Source organism: Prionailurus viverrinus, chromosome D2 (genome assembly GCF_022837055.1).
Source record: "Prionailurus viverrinus isolate Anna chromosome D2, UM_Priviv_1.0, whole genome shotgun sequence".
NCBI classification, from domain to species: domain Eukaryota; kingdom Metazoa; phylum Chordata; class Mammalia; order Carnivora; family Felidae; genus Prionailurus; species Prionailurus viverrinus.
Genome location: NC_062571.1, coordinates 72,096,392 through 72,115,405, shown reverse-complemented (window position 1 = coordinate 72,115,405; position 19,014 = coordinate 72,096,392). Strand labels below are relative to the sequence as shown.

The 19,014-nt window shown below is 45.6% G+C and overlaps 1 protein-coding gene across 16 annotated transcripts in view; it reads left to right on the top strand.

Moving 5' to 3' along the window:
- ABLIM1 (actin binding LIM protein 1) overlaps positions 1 to 19,014 on the top strand; it is a 299,642-nt gene that overhangs the window by 151,806 nt on the left and 128,822 nt on the right. For 5 of the 16 annotated variants that reach the window (XM_047826498.1, XM_047826499.1, XM_047826493.1 and 2 more), the window contains exons 1-2: positions 1,948 to 1,968; positions 8,634 to 8,768. Coding sequence is in view for 3 of the 16 variants with exons in the window: in XM_047826492.1 (XP_047682448.1) it covers positions 8,634 to 8,768 (135 nt within the window). In the remaining 13 variants the exon portion in view is untranslated. Of the gene's footprint in view, positions 1 to 1,946; positions 1,969 to 8,633; positions 8,769 to 19,014 lie in introns of those variants that run through there. The other 11 variants (XM_047826501.1, XM_047826497.1, XM_047826489.1 and 8 more) reach the window with 4 other exon arrangements.

The window sequence follows — 19,014 nt, the reverse complement described above, 5'->3', positions numbered from 1 at the left end:
CTTGGTTCTTTCTATTTTAACCCCTCTAAGGTGTCTGGAGTTGGAAGCCAATATTGGTATCGTGCCTAAGCTAAACCCTGTCCCGTGACCGTAGGCCCGGATGCTAATAGACCGTGATCCTGTCTCTAAACTCGTGTTCCCAGAATGGCTCCAGGGGGACCACGGTCTGTCCCAGTCTCTAGGTCAGCAAGGAGGTCACTCTCTAGCAGCCTGTAAAGATGTAGGGTTTTGCCAGCCCGGTTCCGACTGAAGCCACTGCCCACTTGGTTTGACTTGATCCATTTCTTTTTTTTGCTTTTTTTAATGTCGTTAAATGTTTACTTATTTTGAGAGACAGAGAGATAGAGAGCAAGCAGGGAGGGGCAGAGAGAGGGAGACAGAGAATCCCAAGCAGGCTGTGCACTGTCAGTGCAGAACCCGATGCGGGGCTGGAACTCACGAACCGTGAGATCATGGCCTGAGCCGAAATCAAGAGTTGGATGCTTAAGCGACGGAGCCACCCACGCGCCCCCCGACTCGATCCATTTCTAAATGGGCTTTCCGGGGAAGGGACAATGTGAGATTCCCGGCTGGCCTTAAAAGGCTCTATCAAATTTCAGAAGGGATTTTTGTCATACGTGAGACATGCCTGCTCATGCAGGCTGGTGACAGTTTCTGCTGACGCGGACCTCTGTGCGCTAGGGTAGTACTGGAGGGGATGACGTCATGTGGTCACCTGGGAGGCGAGACCTGTATTCTTAGACCCTCTTTACCGTCTCGGGGGAAGAGAAGCACATGGCGGGAACGCAGGCCCGAGAGGCAGGGATCCGGCCTCCTGATCCAAAGTCCTTTCCAATTACTGTGAGGGAGGGGAGGCGGGACTCTAAGCAAATGACTGCACCCCAAAGTAACATTACTGAGTGCGTCAAAGAAAGGCTAGCGGAGGTCACAGAAGGGTGTTGCCTCAGTGAGTTATCTCAGCCTAGAGGTGTGTCTGAGGACTCACTCTTTTAGGAGGCGGCGAGGGCACCAAGGTGACTTTTAGGTCCCTTTCTGAGACTTGCCTTCCTCTACAGAAGGCAGGTGTAGCACATCCGGGCCAAAGCGTCATGTAATTTACAAGGAGGAAACTTCCTGGCTGAATCATCATAATCCTAGGACCTCTTTGCCTTGCGAGAATCAGATTAACTGGATTTGAGCCTGGGACGTTTCTATAAGCAGGAGCCCGGCTGACCGGTTGCTGACTGTGCCTTTTAGTTGAGAGGAATAGCAAAGACCTGTTGCGCCGCGTCAGAAAGGCGAACTGAGTGTGCGGACATCTTACAAGTGGAGGGTGACAGGTGGCAGGGAAGCCAGAACTCAGCCGTCCTGCTGCCCGCCTGCCGGGAGTGTCAGTGCCAAGGCAGCCCTGCGTTTTGTGCCCACATAATAATCCTGATTAACAAACTAACGTGGTATAAAAAAAAAAATAGGTCGTGGAAGCCCATTAAAGAGGAAGATCATTTTGAGCAGCTAATGACAGGGTTACGGTGTGTAGCTCCAAGGAACTACCACTTGGCACAGCAGGAAATTGACTTTTAGGTAAACTGCAAATTAAGCACTCTGTGCACTTACGTAAACTCTTGAGTTTCTTGTTTCCTGGGCTCAATAGCAGTGCCCTTCTAGCACAAAGAAGGGGAGTAGGAGTGGAGAGAAGCCGGAGCATCTCTGTGATGTGTGTTTACCATTATAATGGGAACTAATGGGGTAGAAGCTCAGAAAATATTTTAGGTAATCCAACAGTCTCGGCAACGTAGACTCCTAGGAGAATAGGAAGCCCACCTTTAAGCGGCAGCCAACCTTACCAGCAGAATATCATTCTGTGATTGCAGATGCAGACGAATCCTCACAAGAGACCTTTTCCAATCCAGGCCCGTGCTCAAGGCGGAGGCCACAGGGACGGCCGTCCTGGTGGCAGGCTGCGTTTCCTCCCTGTATCACCCTCACCCTGTGAGTGTTCTTTTCCCATAAATTGCTGCAGCCTGGACTAATTTCCTTTTATATTTGAAGTGCTATTTCCCATCTGCTTATTTACTAGCAGGTGTTACCTTTGGGATTATGGTGCAGCTGGGTGTTCCCCGCCTGTGAGCTGTGTAATCAGAATTTAGCTAGTATGTTGCACTGGTCTCATTTCCTTCTGTGCTGGATACGGCTTTCCTGTGGAAATCCCCTGTGCAGTGCTCCCAAGCACGGGCTTTGGAGTCAGACTACTTCTTAGCTGTGTGATCTTGAACAAGGGATCCAGTTCAGCGGAGGTACCCTCCTCAGCACTATAGGAATAAGAAGACAGCACCCCCATAAGGCATCTGTGAGAATGATCTGTGATCACAAGGATAAATTAGTCCTCTTAATGCCCGGAACATAGTAAGTCCTCAATAAATAGTACCTGCTGTAATAATAGAGTGGAGTTATCTACTGAGATGCCGTGAATTCAGAACTCCGTAGCTTCACGTGGGAGATGCTCCAGTAACGGTATTGGGTGGCAACCATATTTTCCCTGATCCAGAAATTGAACTGAGAAGTCCAGAGATGGCAACCCGGATTATTTGCTGCGTGAAGCGAGAAGTAACCAGAAATTTGGAGTAATTGACTGTGGAGCTTGCGGTTGCATAAGGCCAGGGTTGACGCATTGTGACACAAAAGCAAAATAAGCACAAAACAAGACAAAGTCAGATGCTGGGTGACAATACAGGTATTAAGTGCGGGAGGACGTGGGGGAGAATGGAATATTGGATCAACACAGACCAGAGTGAGAACTTCAGAGAAGAGCCAGGAGCTGGGCTCGGCCCCATGGGTCAGGTTGGATTTGGACAAGCAGGAAAAGAAGAAAGGGTTCTAGGTGAGGCACAGAGCCATGTGTGAAGGCTCTGGGGATGCTGAAGATCGTAGACCAGGGAGTGGTCAGAGGGCCCAACCAAAAGAGGATTGGCATATTTATATAAACAAGTCATAGAGTACTGTGTGCATTCTTTGCGGTTGGTTCAGAACCACTTTTCACAGTGCTCAGTACTCTGCAAATACTAAATAGCTTAGATATCTAAATAGCTGGTGGGGACCGTGTTATTGAAGATCTCTGAAGCTACTCAGAGCACTTTAGGCTTGATGGACTGGGACTGAGTCCATCAGAAGTATTTTGTTTTTACTTTAAGGAACTTTATTTTGTAGAACACTTTTCAATTTGTAGAAAATGTGAGAAGTTAGTACAGAGAATTTCTGTATACCTGAAATTTCCCAGGTCAGTAACGTTTTACATTAATATAATCCTTGCATTATAATTAACCAATATTGATGCATTATTAACCAAAGTCAATATTGTATCCGTATTTTCTTAGTTTTTCTCCAACGTCCTTTTTCTGTTCTGGGATCTCCTCAGGGTGCCACATTAGGTTTAGTTACCACATCATCTCAGGCTTCTTATGGCTGTGACAAGAGGACTTGCCTCCTTGTCTTTGGTGATTTGGACAATTTTGAAGAGTACTGGTCAGGTCTTTGTAGAATGTCAATCTGGGAATTTTCTCATGCTTAGACTAGGATTATCGGTTTTTTTTGGAAAGAAGATCACAGAGGCAAAGTGCCCATTTTTACCACATCATCTCACAGGTACAGACTATCACTGTGGCTGTCACTGTTGATGTTGACCTTGAGCACCTGGCTGAGGTAGTGCCCACCAGATTTTCCCACTGCAGAGTTCCTCTTTCCCTCCTGTCCCTACTGCCCTCGTTGGAAGAAGTCACCAAGCACAGCCCACACTTAGTGGGGATTTATGTGCCACCTCTTTGCAGGTCACATTGGAGAAGAACCAGGGAGTAGAAAACTCTCCACACTCTGAGAAAAAGGGGTGAAGGGCAGGATCTGGGTGGGAAGAGGAAGGGGGTGCCCAGGCACTGTCTCTCAGACAGCGGAGAGAATTTAGTGGGACATGAAAAGAGGCTGGAATCAAGGATGATTACAGGGTTCCGAGTGGCAGTGATCAGGGGACTGTTTGGGTGTAGAGAGCACTGCATTCATTGGCGGCCAACTCCATTTCTTGGCTGTGTCACCGTGGCGGAGTCACTTCATCCCTCTGAGTCTCTGTCTGCCCATTTGTTAACCGGGGTTGACCGTTCCTGTCCTTCCTGCCTCCTAGTGCTCTTTGAGAGTGAAATGACAAAATGCAGATGTGAGCGCTCAGAAAGCCATCAGGCACAAAGCGTTGTAGTTTCAAAGGCGGCTAAGGGAGTGCTGGGGCCTTTGGGAGAGGAGGGCACCCAGGAGAGGATTCTGAATGTCTTAGATAATCCGGGACAAGTCATGATTCACGCTGCGTACTCTGTCATGGGTTTGTGATTGTCACCTGCTGAGGAGATTTCTATTTCAGATACGCTTTCTCAGATGTTCTGTTTCTGGGGGTCTAGTACCTTGGTCTGTTGGGCAAGACGAGGCTGGTTGTAGATTAAAAGGAAGGACTTCGCCTAGTCTTTGTGGCCTTCTTAATACCTGTAGTGGCCTCTGCTTGGGGACACTGAAGGTTACTGGGATTGCCTTACGGATCTCAGTCCCCCAACCTCACCACCTGCAATATCTCATAGGCATTTTCACAAGTAATGCATCCAAAATGGCACTTTGGTTTCTGTCCTTAATGGAGTTTCAGAGATGTGACTGACTTGCCTTGTCTGCCTGTGACAGGCAGCGTGAAACTTTTCAGCTTGCAGTGGGCTATTTATCTGAGTAGCCAGAATCCCTCCAAACTGGATACCACATAGTGGAGGAATCCCTTTACCTTTATGGGCAAATGGACTCGTGGCTCTTCATATATATTTCCTCACTGTTCAGAAAGTATGCGACCATGCTTTTGGTATTTCATTGTACTATTGTTATTTAAAAATTTTTTTTAACATTTTATTTATTTTTGAGACAGGGAAAGACAGAGCATGAACAGGGGAGGGTCAGAGAGAGGGAGACACAGAATCTGAAACAGGCTCCAGGCTCTGAGCTGTCAGCCCAGAGCCCGACGCGGGGCTCGAACTCGCGGACCGCGAGATCATGACCTGAGCCGAAGTCGGCCGCTTAACCGACTGAGCCACCCAGGCACCCCTGTACTATTCTTATTTTAGCAACGAACTGATGAGCCATGAAAGATTTTAAGCATGTCCATGCAAGTTCCAGGGTAAATCATTGACTTGGTACAGTAGAAAGAGTCAGGAAGCTCGTTAGATGTGACTCTGCCAGTAACTTGCTAGTAACTTTGGGCAAGGGATGTAAGCTCTTTGCCCCCCAGTCTCCCTATCAGTAGAACAAGGGACCAGCCAGGCTCTGAAAGATGGCTCAGTGGCGTAAAAATTAGCAACAGAGCCAGCAGGCGTTAAGAGGAGGGTGGAGTTACTGTCATTGCCATATTGCGACTGACTCGGCGTTATTTCAAAACGTGTAGACTGGAGCCAACGAACATACATGTGGTGTTAGCCAAACTGCCAAAGGCACTTGGGTAAAACGAACTTCTTTATTCTTCTTTAAAAAGGAGCGAGATTCTTTTGTCGATGTTGTTGGGGTGAAATGAACACTCTTCTTTTGGTCTTTGGATTCTGCATTCTCTAATAAGGAAAGCCCATTTCTTCACAAGGGCGTTGTTCTGATATGTGTCTGCCTACCGAGGCTGATGTGTGATGGAAAGGCGAGTAGACACGATATAGGCTGTGCTCATCTCTGGGTGAGCACAAAGGTCACCTCTGGCCAGGAGGACATGGTGTAATATATATTTCCAGAGGGAAATGCTTGCAAAATACAGATGCCGATCCCAATTCTGACCTTTGTGGCTGGTGCCGGCAGTCGGTCTGGCACCTTCGTTGAGACAAAGGGGAAAGCCAAGAAGTGAAATGATATTTTCCTTCCCTCATCATTACTCAGCACGGCTTACTTGCTTAGCTATAAGGAATTCAAGCATCAAGAGAAACTGCACAACAGTATCCAAAAAATGCATTCTCCCTTACGGCCAAGAGATCCGCTCTGCTCCAGTATTGTTTCTGAGGAGGATGGTCTTATGGATTGCTTTTTTCAGTTAACTTTCCTGTAACTTGCTTATCCGTATTGTTTCAATTCTAGAGGAAAATCGTTCTGAAACTAGAATGTGGGTAAGAATCACCTGAGGAGCTGACTAAAATGATAGATCCCTAATTCCCACCCCTCGTTCAGTGGGGCTGAGGAATTTTTGGATATATGGCCCCGGGGGTTCTGATTCAGGGGGTCCGCAGAGCTGCTTTGCAGATTCTCACCGGGTGCCACGCCCACTAGTGATACTTTATCACATACACTGTTTGTTCCCTTCATAAGCCAAGTCCTAGTTGCTGCTTTCAGAACCGCCCTGGAGCTTGGATAAATAAATCCTTGCCTGACTCATAACAGTTTGCAACTCAGACAAATAGTACGGGAGAAGCGTAAGTTTGGGAGGCAGAAAGGCCTGGGTGTCGAGCTTCCAGCTTCTACTTATTGTTCCCTGAGCAGGTTGCTCAAGAACTTGTTCCATTTGCTTATCTGTCAAATGGGAACCGTATTACTCACATCACCGAGAGGCGGGGGCGGTGGTGACGATGGGAGAGAATGACTTGTGCATCAGCACTAAGCACCATGCCTGCCATTTAGTGGATAGATGCTCAATAAATACCCCTTTCCTCCATTCTCACTGGAAGCAGGATTAAGAAACAAAACAAAAATTCATAGTCATATTTTCCACCAGTACTTAAAGCAAATATTGCTAGAGAATCTTTTTTTTTTTTTTTGAGTTTATTTATTTATTCTGGGGAGGGGGCGGAGAGAGACAGACAGACAAAGGATCCAAAGCAGGCTCTGTGCTGACAACAGAGAGCCTCATGGGGGGCTCAAACTCATGAACCGGGAGATCATGACCTGAGCCTGAGTTGGATGCTTAACTGACTGAGCCACCCAGGCGCCCCAAGCGAACCTTTTTTTTTTTTAATGCCCAGGTAAATAGATTCGGGGCCTTGTTACACATCACTTTAAAAGTCAGTGGTTTGTTTTGTTTTGTTTTGTTTTTTAGCAATCTGGAAAGGATGCCCCTCCTTAATTGCCTTTGGTAACGCTGACTTCTGGTGTAAATACACATTTCCAAGAGCGATCCCAGGGGGCAGAGAAGGCCACGCAGGCGTGTCACAATGGTGGTACCTTTGCTGACGCTCCCCAGGTCCGGGGCAGAGAATTCGGATCAGGTGTTTAACCTGAAACCACACCTGCTCCTGGTCAAAATCTCCCAAGGACCACCTTGTTGCTCAGAACTCAGCTAGCAATGGATTATTTGGACTGGGTCGTTCTTCCTCTTTCCAGGTGAAATGACAACGTGAGAGTGGTCTGAGAGAAACAATGCAGCATTATACTTGTGGTGTCCTGTGAGCTCCTTGCCGTAACGGGCTCTCTAAATCAAGTGTCAGCATATCTGCCCACAGCTCTCCCCTGTCCTACCTGGCTTTGCCGTTGCAGGAAAAGAAGTCATCTTTGTTCTTTGTGTTGGCTGATTAATTTTTAGGTTCGCTGTTCTTATCCCATCTCCTGTGTTTGTGGATACTTACGTCATACATTTCTCTATATCACATGGTTCTTCCTCCCGAGGACTCAAATCAGGGAGGAAAAAAAAAAACTAGCAAAAAGTGCCTCTCTGCATTCTTTGGCTGGAGAAATTGCGGGTTACATGAAGACCCTCGGTCAGCTCCAGGCCACAGTGTCATCTCTCTGCCTTTTATGGGCCAGGACAGTCTCAATAACTTCCACGTTCTGAAGGCTAAACTCTGGAAACGGGGAGAACAATGCCAGTGAGACGCAGCGTATGACTTTAGAGCCTGAAAAGACCTTGGCAGTCCCTTGGTCCAACCGATCCCTTTTGGTTTACAGGAAACGAAACTGAGGTTCGGAGAGACCCCCATAGTTATTGGTAACTTCTTTTTTTTAAAAGTTAGCGTCCACACTGTGTGTATCAGGTCATGTGCACACGGCAGGAGGCTCCTCATAGGCCTCCAGCGGGTGAAATGAGCTGCCAGAGGAAGGTCAGGGGTGACTCTGGTAGACCAGATGAGAAACTAGCCAGCACGTGCTATCTAATGAGTCAATAAACCTTTGCTGAGCTCCTTTGGGGCATGAGCATTCTGCTGTGCTCTGACCAGCTGGGGGAAGGAAGAAGAATACAAAATGGGGGGAAAATATGAACTGTAAGAAATTGTCCCCATCCTTGAGGAGCTTACAGTCAATAGTGAACTCCTTACTGAAAGGTGTTTCTAGACCAAAATAAAGACATATGACAAATACATATTACAAAATATTAAACCATACAAGATCATATATTTAATGGCCCAGTTACGTAGTCCTACAGAGGTTTGGGAGGAAGAAAGAGGGTTGCTGGTTCCCAGAGGGACAAGTCAAGTGTTTTCCCCCCTGGACTGTTAAAGCCACAGCTCTCTTATTTTTCAGCGTATCCTCATGATGATGGCACAGGGAAGGGGCTCAGTTCATCCTTCTTGAATCAACGTGTGGCTCATTGGGTAACATAATTATGCGGATATTTATGTACGCCCGTAATTGACCCCTTTTGTAGGAATGCTTTCTACTCACATGGGTCTCTTGTCGGTTTTTTCCAGTGGCGCACCCTCAGGACCCTCACCACCCATCGGAGAAGCCTGTCATTCACTGCCATAAATGTGGGGAGCCATGCAAGGGTGAAGTGCTTCGGGTCCAGACCAAACATTTCCACATAAAATGTTTCACCTGCAAAGGTATGGTGCCTCCAGCTTCCTGGTCTAAAGGCATGTCACAATCTGTGCTCAACCTCAGGATCTGTCCCTTCCCTTTAACCCCATGCCAGGCCACCAGGTGATACGTGAGTGCTCAAAAGCCCTGGCGTCACTTATTTTCTCTAATTTGCTTGGAGCCGACTCATGGGGGAGGCTAAGTCCCCCAAAGACTAATGGTACACAGGCCTTTGAATGTTTACTGAGGGCCCTGATCCTGGGAAGAGGGAGAACAGTAAAAACAGTTTTGTGTTTTTCCCCTGAAATGGGAAACTCTTACCCCAAAGTCACCTTGTCCCAACAGCCATTATTTACAGAAGGGCTGGTAAGCTTGTAAGATTAGGGTTCTAACTCACTGGATCCTGTGGGGTAAGCGGGGAGCATGTGTGTGTGCATGAGCATGTGTGTGTGTGTGTGTGTGTGTGTGTGTGTGTGTGTGTGTGTATTGAGAAGTGAGAATTAATCAACAACACTTGGAAGGCCTCCAAGAAGCTAGCAAGTTGAGACTGATTTCCATTAACAAGTCTCCCTTTTGGGGTTTCTAACTGTTGGCGTCTTGGGATGAAATACGCTGCCCTGTTATTCTGGAGCCAGGGCAGGACTGAGCGGGAAAAGAGAGGAAGAGGAGAGTGGCTTTGTGTGTTTGTTTGAGCTGAGGGCAGGTGGGGAGCTCAGGCTGGGTTGAGGGGTACAGGAGGAGGGACAAGACCATGAGCCTTCTCTGTAGCTCACCCTGCCCTCTGCACACGCTGGCCTCTCTCCTCCCTGGATGAGCATTTCCTTCTTGGTGTCTTCTCACGGTATGAACTCAGCATTGTCATCTTAAGCCATCCATCCTTGGCCATCTTGGTAGGTGGACTCCAGGCTACCGAGTGACTATGAAATACATGAAAACAGGAGGGGCAGGGCCTTATCTGGAGTCCACAGCTGATTGTTTCACGGTGGGTAAACTTTTCAGGAGAAAGAGCACTGACAAATGGCTGGGTGAGAAGATGGAAGGGGAGGGGAGGACATCAGTTTAGCTCCCATTGAGCATGACAAAGGGCTGCAGTGCGCATTCTATAGAGAAGGATTCTTTAGTCCTTCCGCAAACACCTAGGAGTAAGTACCAGACATATCATTTTCAGATGACTCAAGTTGGCCATCCAGAAACATCACGGTCTCACCCAGGGTGCTGACCATGCTGCCACCCTACGTGGCTTGAGTCTTACCATTGCCGCCGAGCAGCTCTGTGATCTCAGGCAACTTACGTCTCTCCGTGGCCCCATGTCCTTATCTGTACAATAAAGAGACTAGACCATGGGATATTTAAGTCATCCTAGGTCCAAGGTTTGCCGATTCTGTATACACATAACAATGTGTACAATAGAGAACCCAGAGGTACTGAATTAGAGCCTCCTACCATGTCAGAGAAGAGGTGTTTTCTGGTTACATCCAGATTGGTTAACTGAGAGCCAGGCATTATATTCTGTTTCATTTTTTGCTCATAAATTGCCTGAGACATGGCTCAAGGAGTAGATTTAGATTTGGTTTGAAATAAATATGGTCCACAAACAATGGTGGCTTTGCATGTATTCTGTATTTCTTTTTTTTTTTTTATGTTTGAGAGAAAGAGTGTGGGGGAGGGGCAGAAAGAGAAGGTGAGAGAGAATCCCAAGCAGGCACCAAGCTGTCAGCACAGTGCCCAACGTGGGGCTCAGACTCGTGCGCTGTGAGATCATGACATGAGCCAAAACGAAGAGTCGGACACTTCACCAACTGAGCCATCCAGGTGCCCTCTGTATTTCTAATGGAAAGTACCAAGCGTTAGTCTCAGGTCTGGGTTGTCACTGTTCAGCACACTAAGGTATTAGAAGACATGTTTGTTTATCCCCCATGGGAAGCTTCCTTGCTTTTTTTTCTTTTCTAGTTTAAACCTAAGGGCTGAATGTAAGTTACTTATGTTGGGACGTTTTCCCATATACTTTATTTCATACTACAAATGTGTTCCTGAAAAGTCGAGTGTTTATATAAATTGAATCATATTTTAGGAGAACTTGCTATTTGTAGGAACTATTTTTAGTTTAACAAAACTTTACTAAAATAAATGTCTTCTATTCCTATAAATTTCTATTTTCTCACACTTGATCTGTCAATGTCTATTTTCCTATGTCCCCAATTCCTGGGGTTACCCTTTTCTTTAATACCCAAAGAAAATGGCGTATGCACCTCATTCCTTATACCCTAGCAAGTCCATTCTTTTTCCCCAAGATTCTAGAGTGATGTTGCCCAAATAGAAATACTCTGCGAGCCATGTACGGAATTGTAAGTTTTTGAATAGCTGTGTTAAAAAGGCATAAAGGGATGGGTGCAATGAACCTTCATAGTGTCTTTTATTTATCTCTACATACGCAAAATGTTATTTCAACATGTAATTAATATAAAAATTATTGAAATATTTGACTTTTTTTTTTCATACGTGCTTAATCGCACATCTCAGTTTGGACTGGTCACGTTTCAAGTGCTCAGTAGCCCTTTGTAGTTAGTGGCTCCAGTATGGGAAGCCCAGCTCTAGAGAGCCCTTGAGATTTGCATTCTTGTGGTCCTCTCTTGCTCCCACTTCTTGCCAATACCAAATTCTTGGTCTCCCTTTTTGAATGCTGCTCCTTGGGCATTGCTTCACCTCACACTGGCCACCATGTCTCTTTATTTCCCAAGATCCCACTAACATAAGGCAGCTGTTTTCGGCAGACTTTACTGAAGGTTTGGGATAATGGAAGGAAGTTATAGCCCAGAACAGGCAAGACTGTCCTGATAGTCTCAGACCATGTCCAAAACAAGAAGTTTCTCATTAGCGGGTGCCCCTCCTATCTGTCTGTCTGTCTGTCTATCTATCTATTAATAGACTTTGATTTTTTTTAATTTTTTTTTTAACGTTTTATTTATTTTTGGGAAAGAGAGAGACAGAGCATGAACGGGGGAGGGGCAGAGAGAGAGGGAGACACAGAATCGGAAGCAGGCTCCAGGCTCTGAGCCATCAGCCCAGAGCCTGACGCGGGGCTCAAACTCACGGACCGTGAGATCGTGACCTGAGCTGAAGTCGGATGCTTAACCGACTGAGCCACCCAGGCGCCCCTAGACTTTTATTTTTAGGGTAGTTTTAGGTTTACATAAAAAGTGAACAGAAAGTACAGACCGGGGCCATTTCTCATACTTACTCAGAACTTCCACCTGCCACTATCTTGGTAGGTCTTCCTCTCTCTACAAAGACCCTTCTGCCCTCCGTCCCTGGGACCCCCATTTCCTTCTCCCTCGCCCTCCTGACTCCACATTGTCTTAGAGTTTCTACTTCTTATGAATCCATTAGGATGGTTTCCCAGAAGAAACAGAAGTCTTCTCCTTAAGGAATGTGGTCTTCCTCTTAACCCCCATGGCCCAGACTGCAGCTAAGTCTTAAAACAAGTTTTTTTCTCTCTTCCCATTACATCTAAAGCAAAAATGCCATGTCCGGATAGTGAGCTAATATCCCAGGACAGAGGATTTGGGGGAGAGAGAAGTTGCTAAAACCAGCCTGGGCTTTTGAGCGAGAGCTGGCCAAGTACGGAGGAAGAACATTCAGGTTCTGACTGTGATTTGGAGGCCAGGCAGAGTTTCTCCCTCAAGTTCTCCCCCCTCCCTCACGCCCTACTCTCCTTCACTCACATACCTTGCTGCCAAAGCCTCATAGTTCTTGAATGGGACCAGAAGTAGCCTTCCACAATTAGAAAGAACGTCCTAAAATGCAGATACCTATGGGAATAAAAAGCAGAAATGAACTCTTTCCTAGGATTGGGTTTTGCAAGGAGACAGAGAAAGAGGACACCAAACATCTTACATGAGAGCCAGATGTGTATGAAGGTAGGAAAGTGTTACTTTGGAGGAACTAGAGTTCAGAGCACAGACTTAAGCCAGTGATCAGTCCATGAGTTCGCAGGGTTAACTCTAACAGAATCAAGGTTGGTGAGCCAGAATTTTGTTGGTGAACCCATCTGACCCCTAAAATGTCTGACATCTTGGGATCTGATGGTGTAGGAGTTATTTATCCGATTAGAAAATGTCAACTGGACACATACTCCTTGTGGGATATTATGCTAAGTGCTAAAAATAGGAAGAGACAGCATACCATGTTTGTCCTCGAAGATCTCATAGGGTATTTGGAGAGACATACAAATAAGCAACATTTATGATACTGGGTAATAAGTGCTGAGATGGAGAAATAGATAAGAGGCAGAGAGACTCGGGGGTGAGAGGATAGTAGTTGATTTGGAAATAGTGTAGGGTAGCAGCAGGAGAATGGGGGGAGATTTAAGAGACACTGAAAGTTAAGGTTGATAGGATTTGGTGACCGTATGTGAGGAATGAAGAAGGATCCAGGGTTCCAGTTGGACTGCCTGTGTGGACAGATGGCTGCTGCCCACTAAAGAAGTACAGGAGCACTGGACAGGGTAGTTCAAGGCAGAGAGTTCAGCCTCTCTGGGCTACACTGAGGTTGAGGACACATGGTGCATTCGGAGTCCAGTAGGTTTAGCACTCAAGAGGTAGATCATGGTTTGTGTTGAGAAGAAGGTTGTTGTTTTTTTTTAAATTATTTCCTTTTATTAAGTAAACTCTACCCCCAGGGTGCCTGGGTGGACCAGGTGGTTAAGCATCTGACTCTTGGTTTCTGCTCAGGTCAGGATGTCACAGGTTCTTGAGTCCGAGCCCTGCATATGGCTCTGTGCTGACAGTGTGGAGGCTGCTTGGGATTCTGTCTGTCTGTCTGTCTGTCTGTCTCTCTCTCTCTCTCTCTGCCACTCCACTCCCCCAAATAAATAAATAAACTTAAATAAATAAAAGTTTCTTCCTTGTATATAAAAAAAGTAAACTCTACCCACAACGTGGGGTTCAAACTCATGACCCTGAGATCCAGAGTCACATGCCCTACTGACCAAGCCAGCCAGGCTCCTCTGGAAGAAGGATTTGACAGTGTTTTGGCATCTAGGTAGTGGCTGAAGCTAGATGATTGCAAGTGGCATTGCCCTCAGAAAGGGCAATAAAGAATGCCAGCATCTGAAGGAAGTAGAACCAGTTTCCATTTGTAACCTTGGGAAACATACCCACCTGCTAACGAGATGAGGAAAATGTTTCAATTAACAGATAGTTTCTATAATTAAAAGAAAAGGAGATCCCCAAAGCTTCTGTTATTCTTCGTAACAACCCGATGGGAGTAAAATACAGCTGCAGGGTTCTGGGCGGTGCTGTGCTCTGTCTTCAGTACTCAGTAGTTGTGTGTCTCGTCTTTTCCAATTAGCAGCGATCATCTCACCAACTTAGAGATTTTTTTCCTCAATGCTCATTCTGATACTGATCCAGTGACATGATAGTTTTTTTTAATTATCACATTGTCTTCATCATAGTTGTAATAATGCTCAACGAGAGAATAAGAAATCCATTTAAATATTATATAGGTAATATTTAGTTAACTATATATGTAATGAATTTTATATGCAATATTTAATTATAATTATATATACAGTTCATCATATTGATACATTACATTGTTTGCTATAATTTTCATTATTTATCTCAAGCATTTGTTTAAAGTAATGCCCTGAATTCATTTTTTTCTGCCCCAAAGTTCTAGAGCATTTAGAAAAGATTGAGGACCAGGGGATCAAGAGGGGCCATTGGGCAAATCTTTTGTTCTCAGTGTGCCTTTCCTCTACTGTCCTATATGAGATTTTAACTATTCCCTGTATCACATTTCTCTCTGAACATTTATCATTATGTAACATATATTACTGATTTATCTTCACCCTCTACTAGAGAGTAAGCTCCTAGAGGGCAGAGATTTTGGTCTGTTTGTTCACTGCCGTATACCCGGAGCCTCGCACAATGCCCAACATGGTAGATGCTCAATAAGGGGAATGAATGACTGAGTGAATGAACGGAAGAACGATGACCATGTATTTCTTTGGATGAGTATTCGTAAGTGTTTCCCATGGCATAGCTAGTCAACGAGACTGATCAAGTGCTTAACGTGATAAATGTCCTCACCTGGTTATTAGACAATAACATCATCTTCCAAAAAGAAGTGGTGTGACCCCAATGTTTATAGCAGCATTATCGACAAAAGCCAAAGTATGGAAAAGAGCCCAAATGTCCATCGACGGATGAATGGATAAAGAAGACGTGGTGTATACACACACACACACACACACACACACACACACACACACACAACGGAGTATGACTCAGCAGTAACAAAGAATGAAATCTTGCCATTTGCAACAATGTGGATGGAACCAGAGTGCATTATGCTAAGGGAAATTAGAGAAAGACAAATATCGTATGACTTCACTCATGTGGAATTTAAGATACAAAACAGATGAACTTAAGGGAAGGGAAGTAAAAATAATATAAAAAGACTCTTAAATACAAAGCATAAACTGAGGGCTGCTGGCGGGGTTGCAGGGGTGGGGGTTGGGCTAAATGGGCGAGGGGCATTAAGGAAGACACTTGTTGGGATGAGCACTGGGTGTGCGCACATAGGGGATAAATCACGGGAATCTACTCCTGACATCATTAGTGCAGTGTGTGCGAACTAACTTGGATGTAAATTAAATAAATAATGCAATAAAATACAATACAAGAAGGGGTGTGAGCACAGCTTTCTGTCATTGACGACAGAGCTGCGTGTCCGCTGACAGGTAGGACAGCTAAGAGACTGTGCCGAAGGCTCCAGCCAGGCAGCTTTTGGGGTGGGTGTTGCTGCTGCTGAGTTTTTTTTTATACTGCTCTAGATCCTATGCTTTCCCCTCCGGGTTTGCCTGGGCAGACCGGATATGGGTTATTTTCAGGCCCAAGTAGAAAGCCGATGAAACCCCAGTGAGTAGAGTGGAAGCAGTTTCTTGTATCTCCTAAGAGCCGAGGTTGGGCTTTTAATACCTATTTAGAGAATATTAGTCATTCAGAAATTGATTAAAAGGCAGAATTAACCAGCATGCAGGGAAAACGATTCTTTTACAAATATGGTCCCTTCTCACAGCAAACGAGAAACCACTTGTATGCCATCTTTTGTCTATAAAGGACAATCCTTTTGAATTTTGTACCATCTGAAAGTGTTACCCATGAAGTAAATACAAGGTAGATTTTTTTAAAGAGTTGAGGTTTTGAATTCCAAGCTGGAACAGAATGAGCGCTCCTAAGTTCTCCAAAATACGCTGCTTAACTGACTCTTACTGGGACGGAATTATCCAGGGGCCTCTTGTGAGCAGGGGTGCCAGTAAGCCATTTGTTCTGAATTTTCTTTTCAAGGTTGTTTGTACAGCCAACAGCCTTGGAAGATAGAGATAGGGTCTCCGCCTGGAGCAGAGGGTAGATTTGTTTGCTGCCTCGTGTCGTAGAGATCATATCTGCACCTGGAGCAAAGGTTGGACAGGTTTGCTTGTAGCTCATTATAAAAGATTGGGATTTCCTAAAGCTCACGATTCTTCAGCTGTGACATACACTCATCGCACATGCATTTACTTCTCTTGCTTCTGGGAACTTACCGGGCTTGGAAAACCAGTAAGGGACACGGAGCTTACACTGACTGCTGTAAGTACTGAAGACTTTCACTTCTGACCCAGGGGTCGATGTCTTCTGCCGGCACCCATAAAACTAGGGCAGGCTCATTTGTTAGCCTCTAAGGCAAATCTCATGTTCTTTACGGTTCTTGACAACTCTCAGTTCACGTCCTTGAAAACTTACTTTTTTTTTTTGAAATTTTTTAAATGTTTTTATTTATTTTTGAAAGAGAGAATGAAACCGAGAGTGAGCGGGGGAGGGGCAGAGGGAGAGGGGGAGACACAGAATCTGAGGCAGGCTCCAGGCTCTGAGCTGTCAGCGCAGAGCCCGACGCAGGGCTCGAACTCGCGAACCGCAAGATCATGACCTGGGCCGAAGTCGGATGCCTAACCGACGGAGACACCCTGGCGCCCCTTGAAAACTTATTTCTTGAGACAGGGTAGGCTGAAGTTGACCCAGCTTGATTGAAAAAGTAGATTATTTCTAAGAAAATGATTTGTACAACAGAGGTTATGGGAGTGCTTATAGAGGAGGGAGGAAAACTGAGACTTTGCGTAGGCATTTTTTTAATGTTTGTTAAACATTAAAGAGAGAGAGAGAGAGAGAATGAGCAGGGGAGGGGCAGAGAAAGAGAGAGAGAGAGGGAGAGAGAGAATCCCAAGCAGGCTCTATACTGACAGCATAGAGCCTGACTCAGGGCTCCAACTCACAAACCATGAGATCGTGACCTGAGCTGAGATCCAGAGTCGGATGCTCAACTGACTGGGCCCTGCTAGGTCCCCCTCCTCAGGCATTTTTAAAGCAAGCCTTGAGCCAGTTATATGGTGGTTCTTTTCATCTCCTGACACTGAACCCTTAGAGCGCCTCATGCTCAGGCCTCACCTGTTTGTCTGTCTGCTTCCTCGGACTTCCCAGCCTGCAAAACTGTTGTTCATAAAGCACCCAGTCTACAGTATTTTGCAATAGCAACCTGAATGGACGAAGACAGGACATTAATCAGACATTCAAATAATCATACAAATGTGACTTACCAACTGTGATCAGTCCAACAAAGGGAAAATAAAAAGCTGCATGAACAAAGACCGCGAGCCTGCGGCAGGACGATCTTGGTGTGTTGGTGGTGGGGGGAGGGGGCAGGTGGTCAGGAACGACCCCACCCCCACCCCCACCTCTCGAAAAAGAGCAGTTTGAGCCAACAGATAATGGCTAAAAATCCAGCCACCACTTAATTCCTCCGAGTAATAAAAGTCAACTAAATGGACTTCATTATTCCAAAGAATAGCATTCTTTTCTTACTAAAAGTCCCTTGATCTTTGTGTAAATCAACCCAGGAATGTTGACGCTTGAGGCCTTCAGATCTTTACCATGTGAAATGTTTATAGAGCATCTATCACATACCCATTTGGCGTGCCATTCTGTAGAGGGTTGAGAGGTATATATGACACGGTACCTACCTCTAAAGAACCCGTGATCTCGTGGCAAGCTATGTGCCTACTAGTGGGACCGTCACTGGCCACAGACAGGTGCAAGCGAGTGGTCCAGGGTCCAGGCGTGCTGAGTCGGGGGCTGCAGAGGCCACCCGAGCTCAGTGGTCTGGATGTTGCCAGGGAGGAAACAGCATCTAATAAAGCACGGACCCTCCAGAAAACTTAATAACCTTCCCAGGACTGGAAGTGGGGCACGTGCTAGTTTGGTTCAGGGGTAGGGGCTGCATTATTCAAGGCAGCGGATGGTGAAGACAGAGGGTGCAGCGAGAGGTGACACTGGCCTTTGTTCAGGTGAACACCTGCCTACAAAAGCAAATGGGACCACGATGTTCCCATTGCCATTTGAAAGATGGCATTTTTAAACATTAATTATAGTAGCTATTCCTTTTCAAAAATGGAATTACTGTTAATGTTATTTATAGCCACATAGCTTTAAAAAGACTTCTGAACATTGGGTGTCTGTGGAAAATTTTTAAACTCTGATCATGTAAACCCTTCCCTCAAGGTAGCATTGCAGAAATTGTCATATCGGATTATGTTTTAATAGAGACCGTTACCGCATAGCAATATGAGTCTCGGCTCTGTGTTAGAGGATATGGAAAATGCGGCCTTCTGATGGCTTTTAAAAACCCTTTGGCCCCTATAATGTTCAGTTCACCAAGAGAGCCTGTAAACATCAAACTTATTTTTGTTTATTTATTTATATACTGAGAGAGAGGGAGAGAAAGAAAGAGAGAGGGGAGCGGAGAGAGAGAATCCCCCAGCAGGCTGCATGCTGTCAGTGCAGAGCCCGACTCAGGGCTCGATCTCATGAACCTTGAGATCATGACTTGAGCCGAAGTCGAGAGTCAGACATTTAACCGACTGAGCCACCCAGGCTCCCCAACATCAAACTATTTTTAAAAAGTTTATGTAGAACTGTTAGAAAATTCAGGCTACAACTCTTAACTAATGTCAACGATTTGCAATACATTTTTTTAGGAATTACTCTTTAAAGCCTGGGTTTTGTAAAGGGTCTTGGGATAAACATCCCATCTCTAATAGCACCTTGCATATTTGCCATCTTAGGATTTGGAGATGTTTACCAGGTCAGGATCATTCCACGTTGAATATGTGCGTTTATATAATGCAAGGATCTTTATGGAGTAAGATGGATGAAAGTTGTAAGGTGGGGAGTT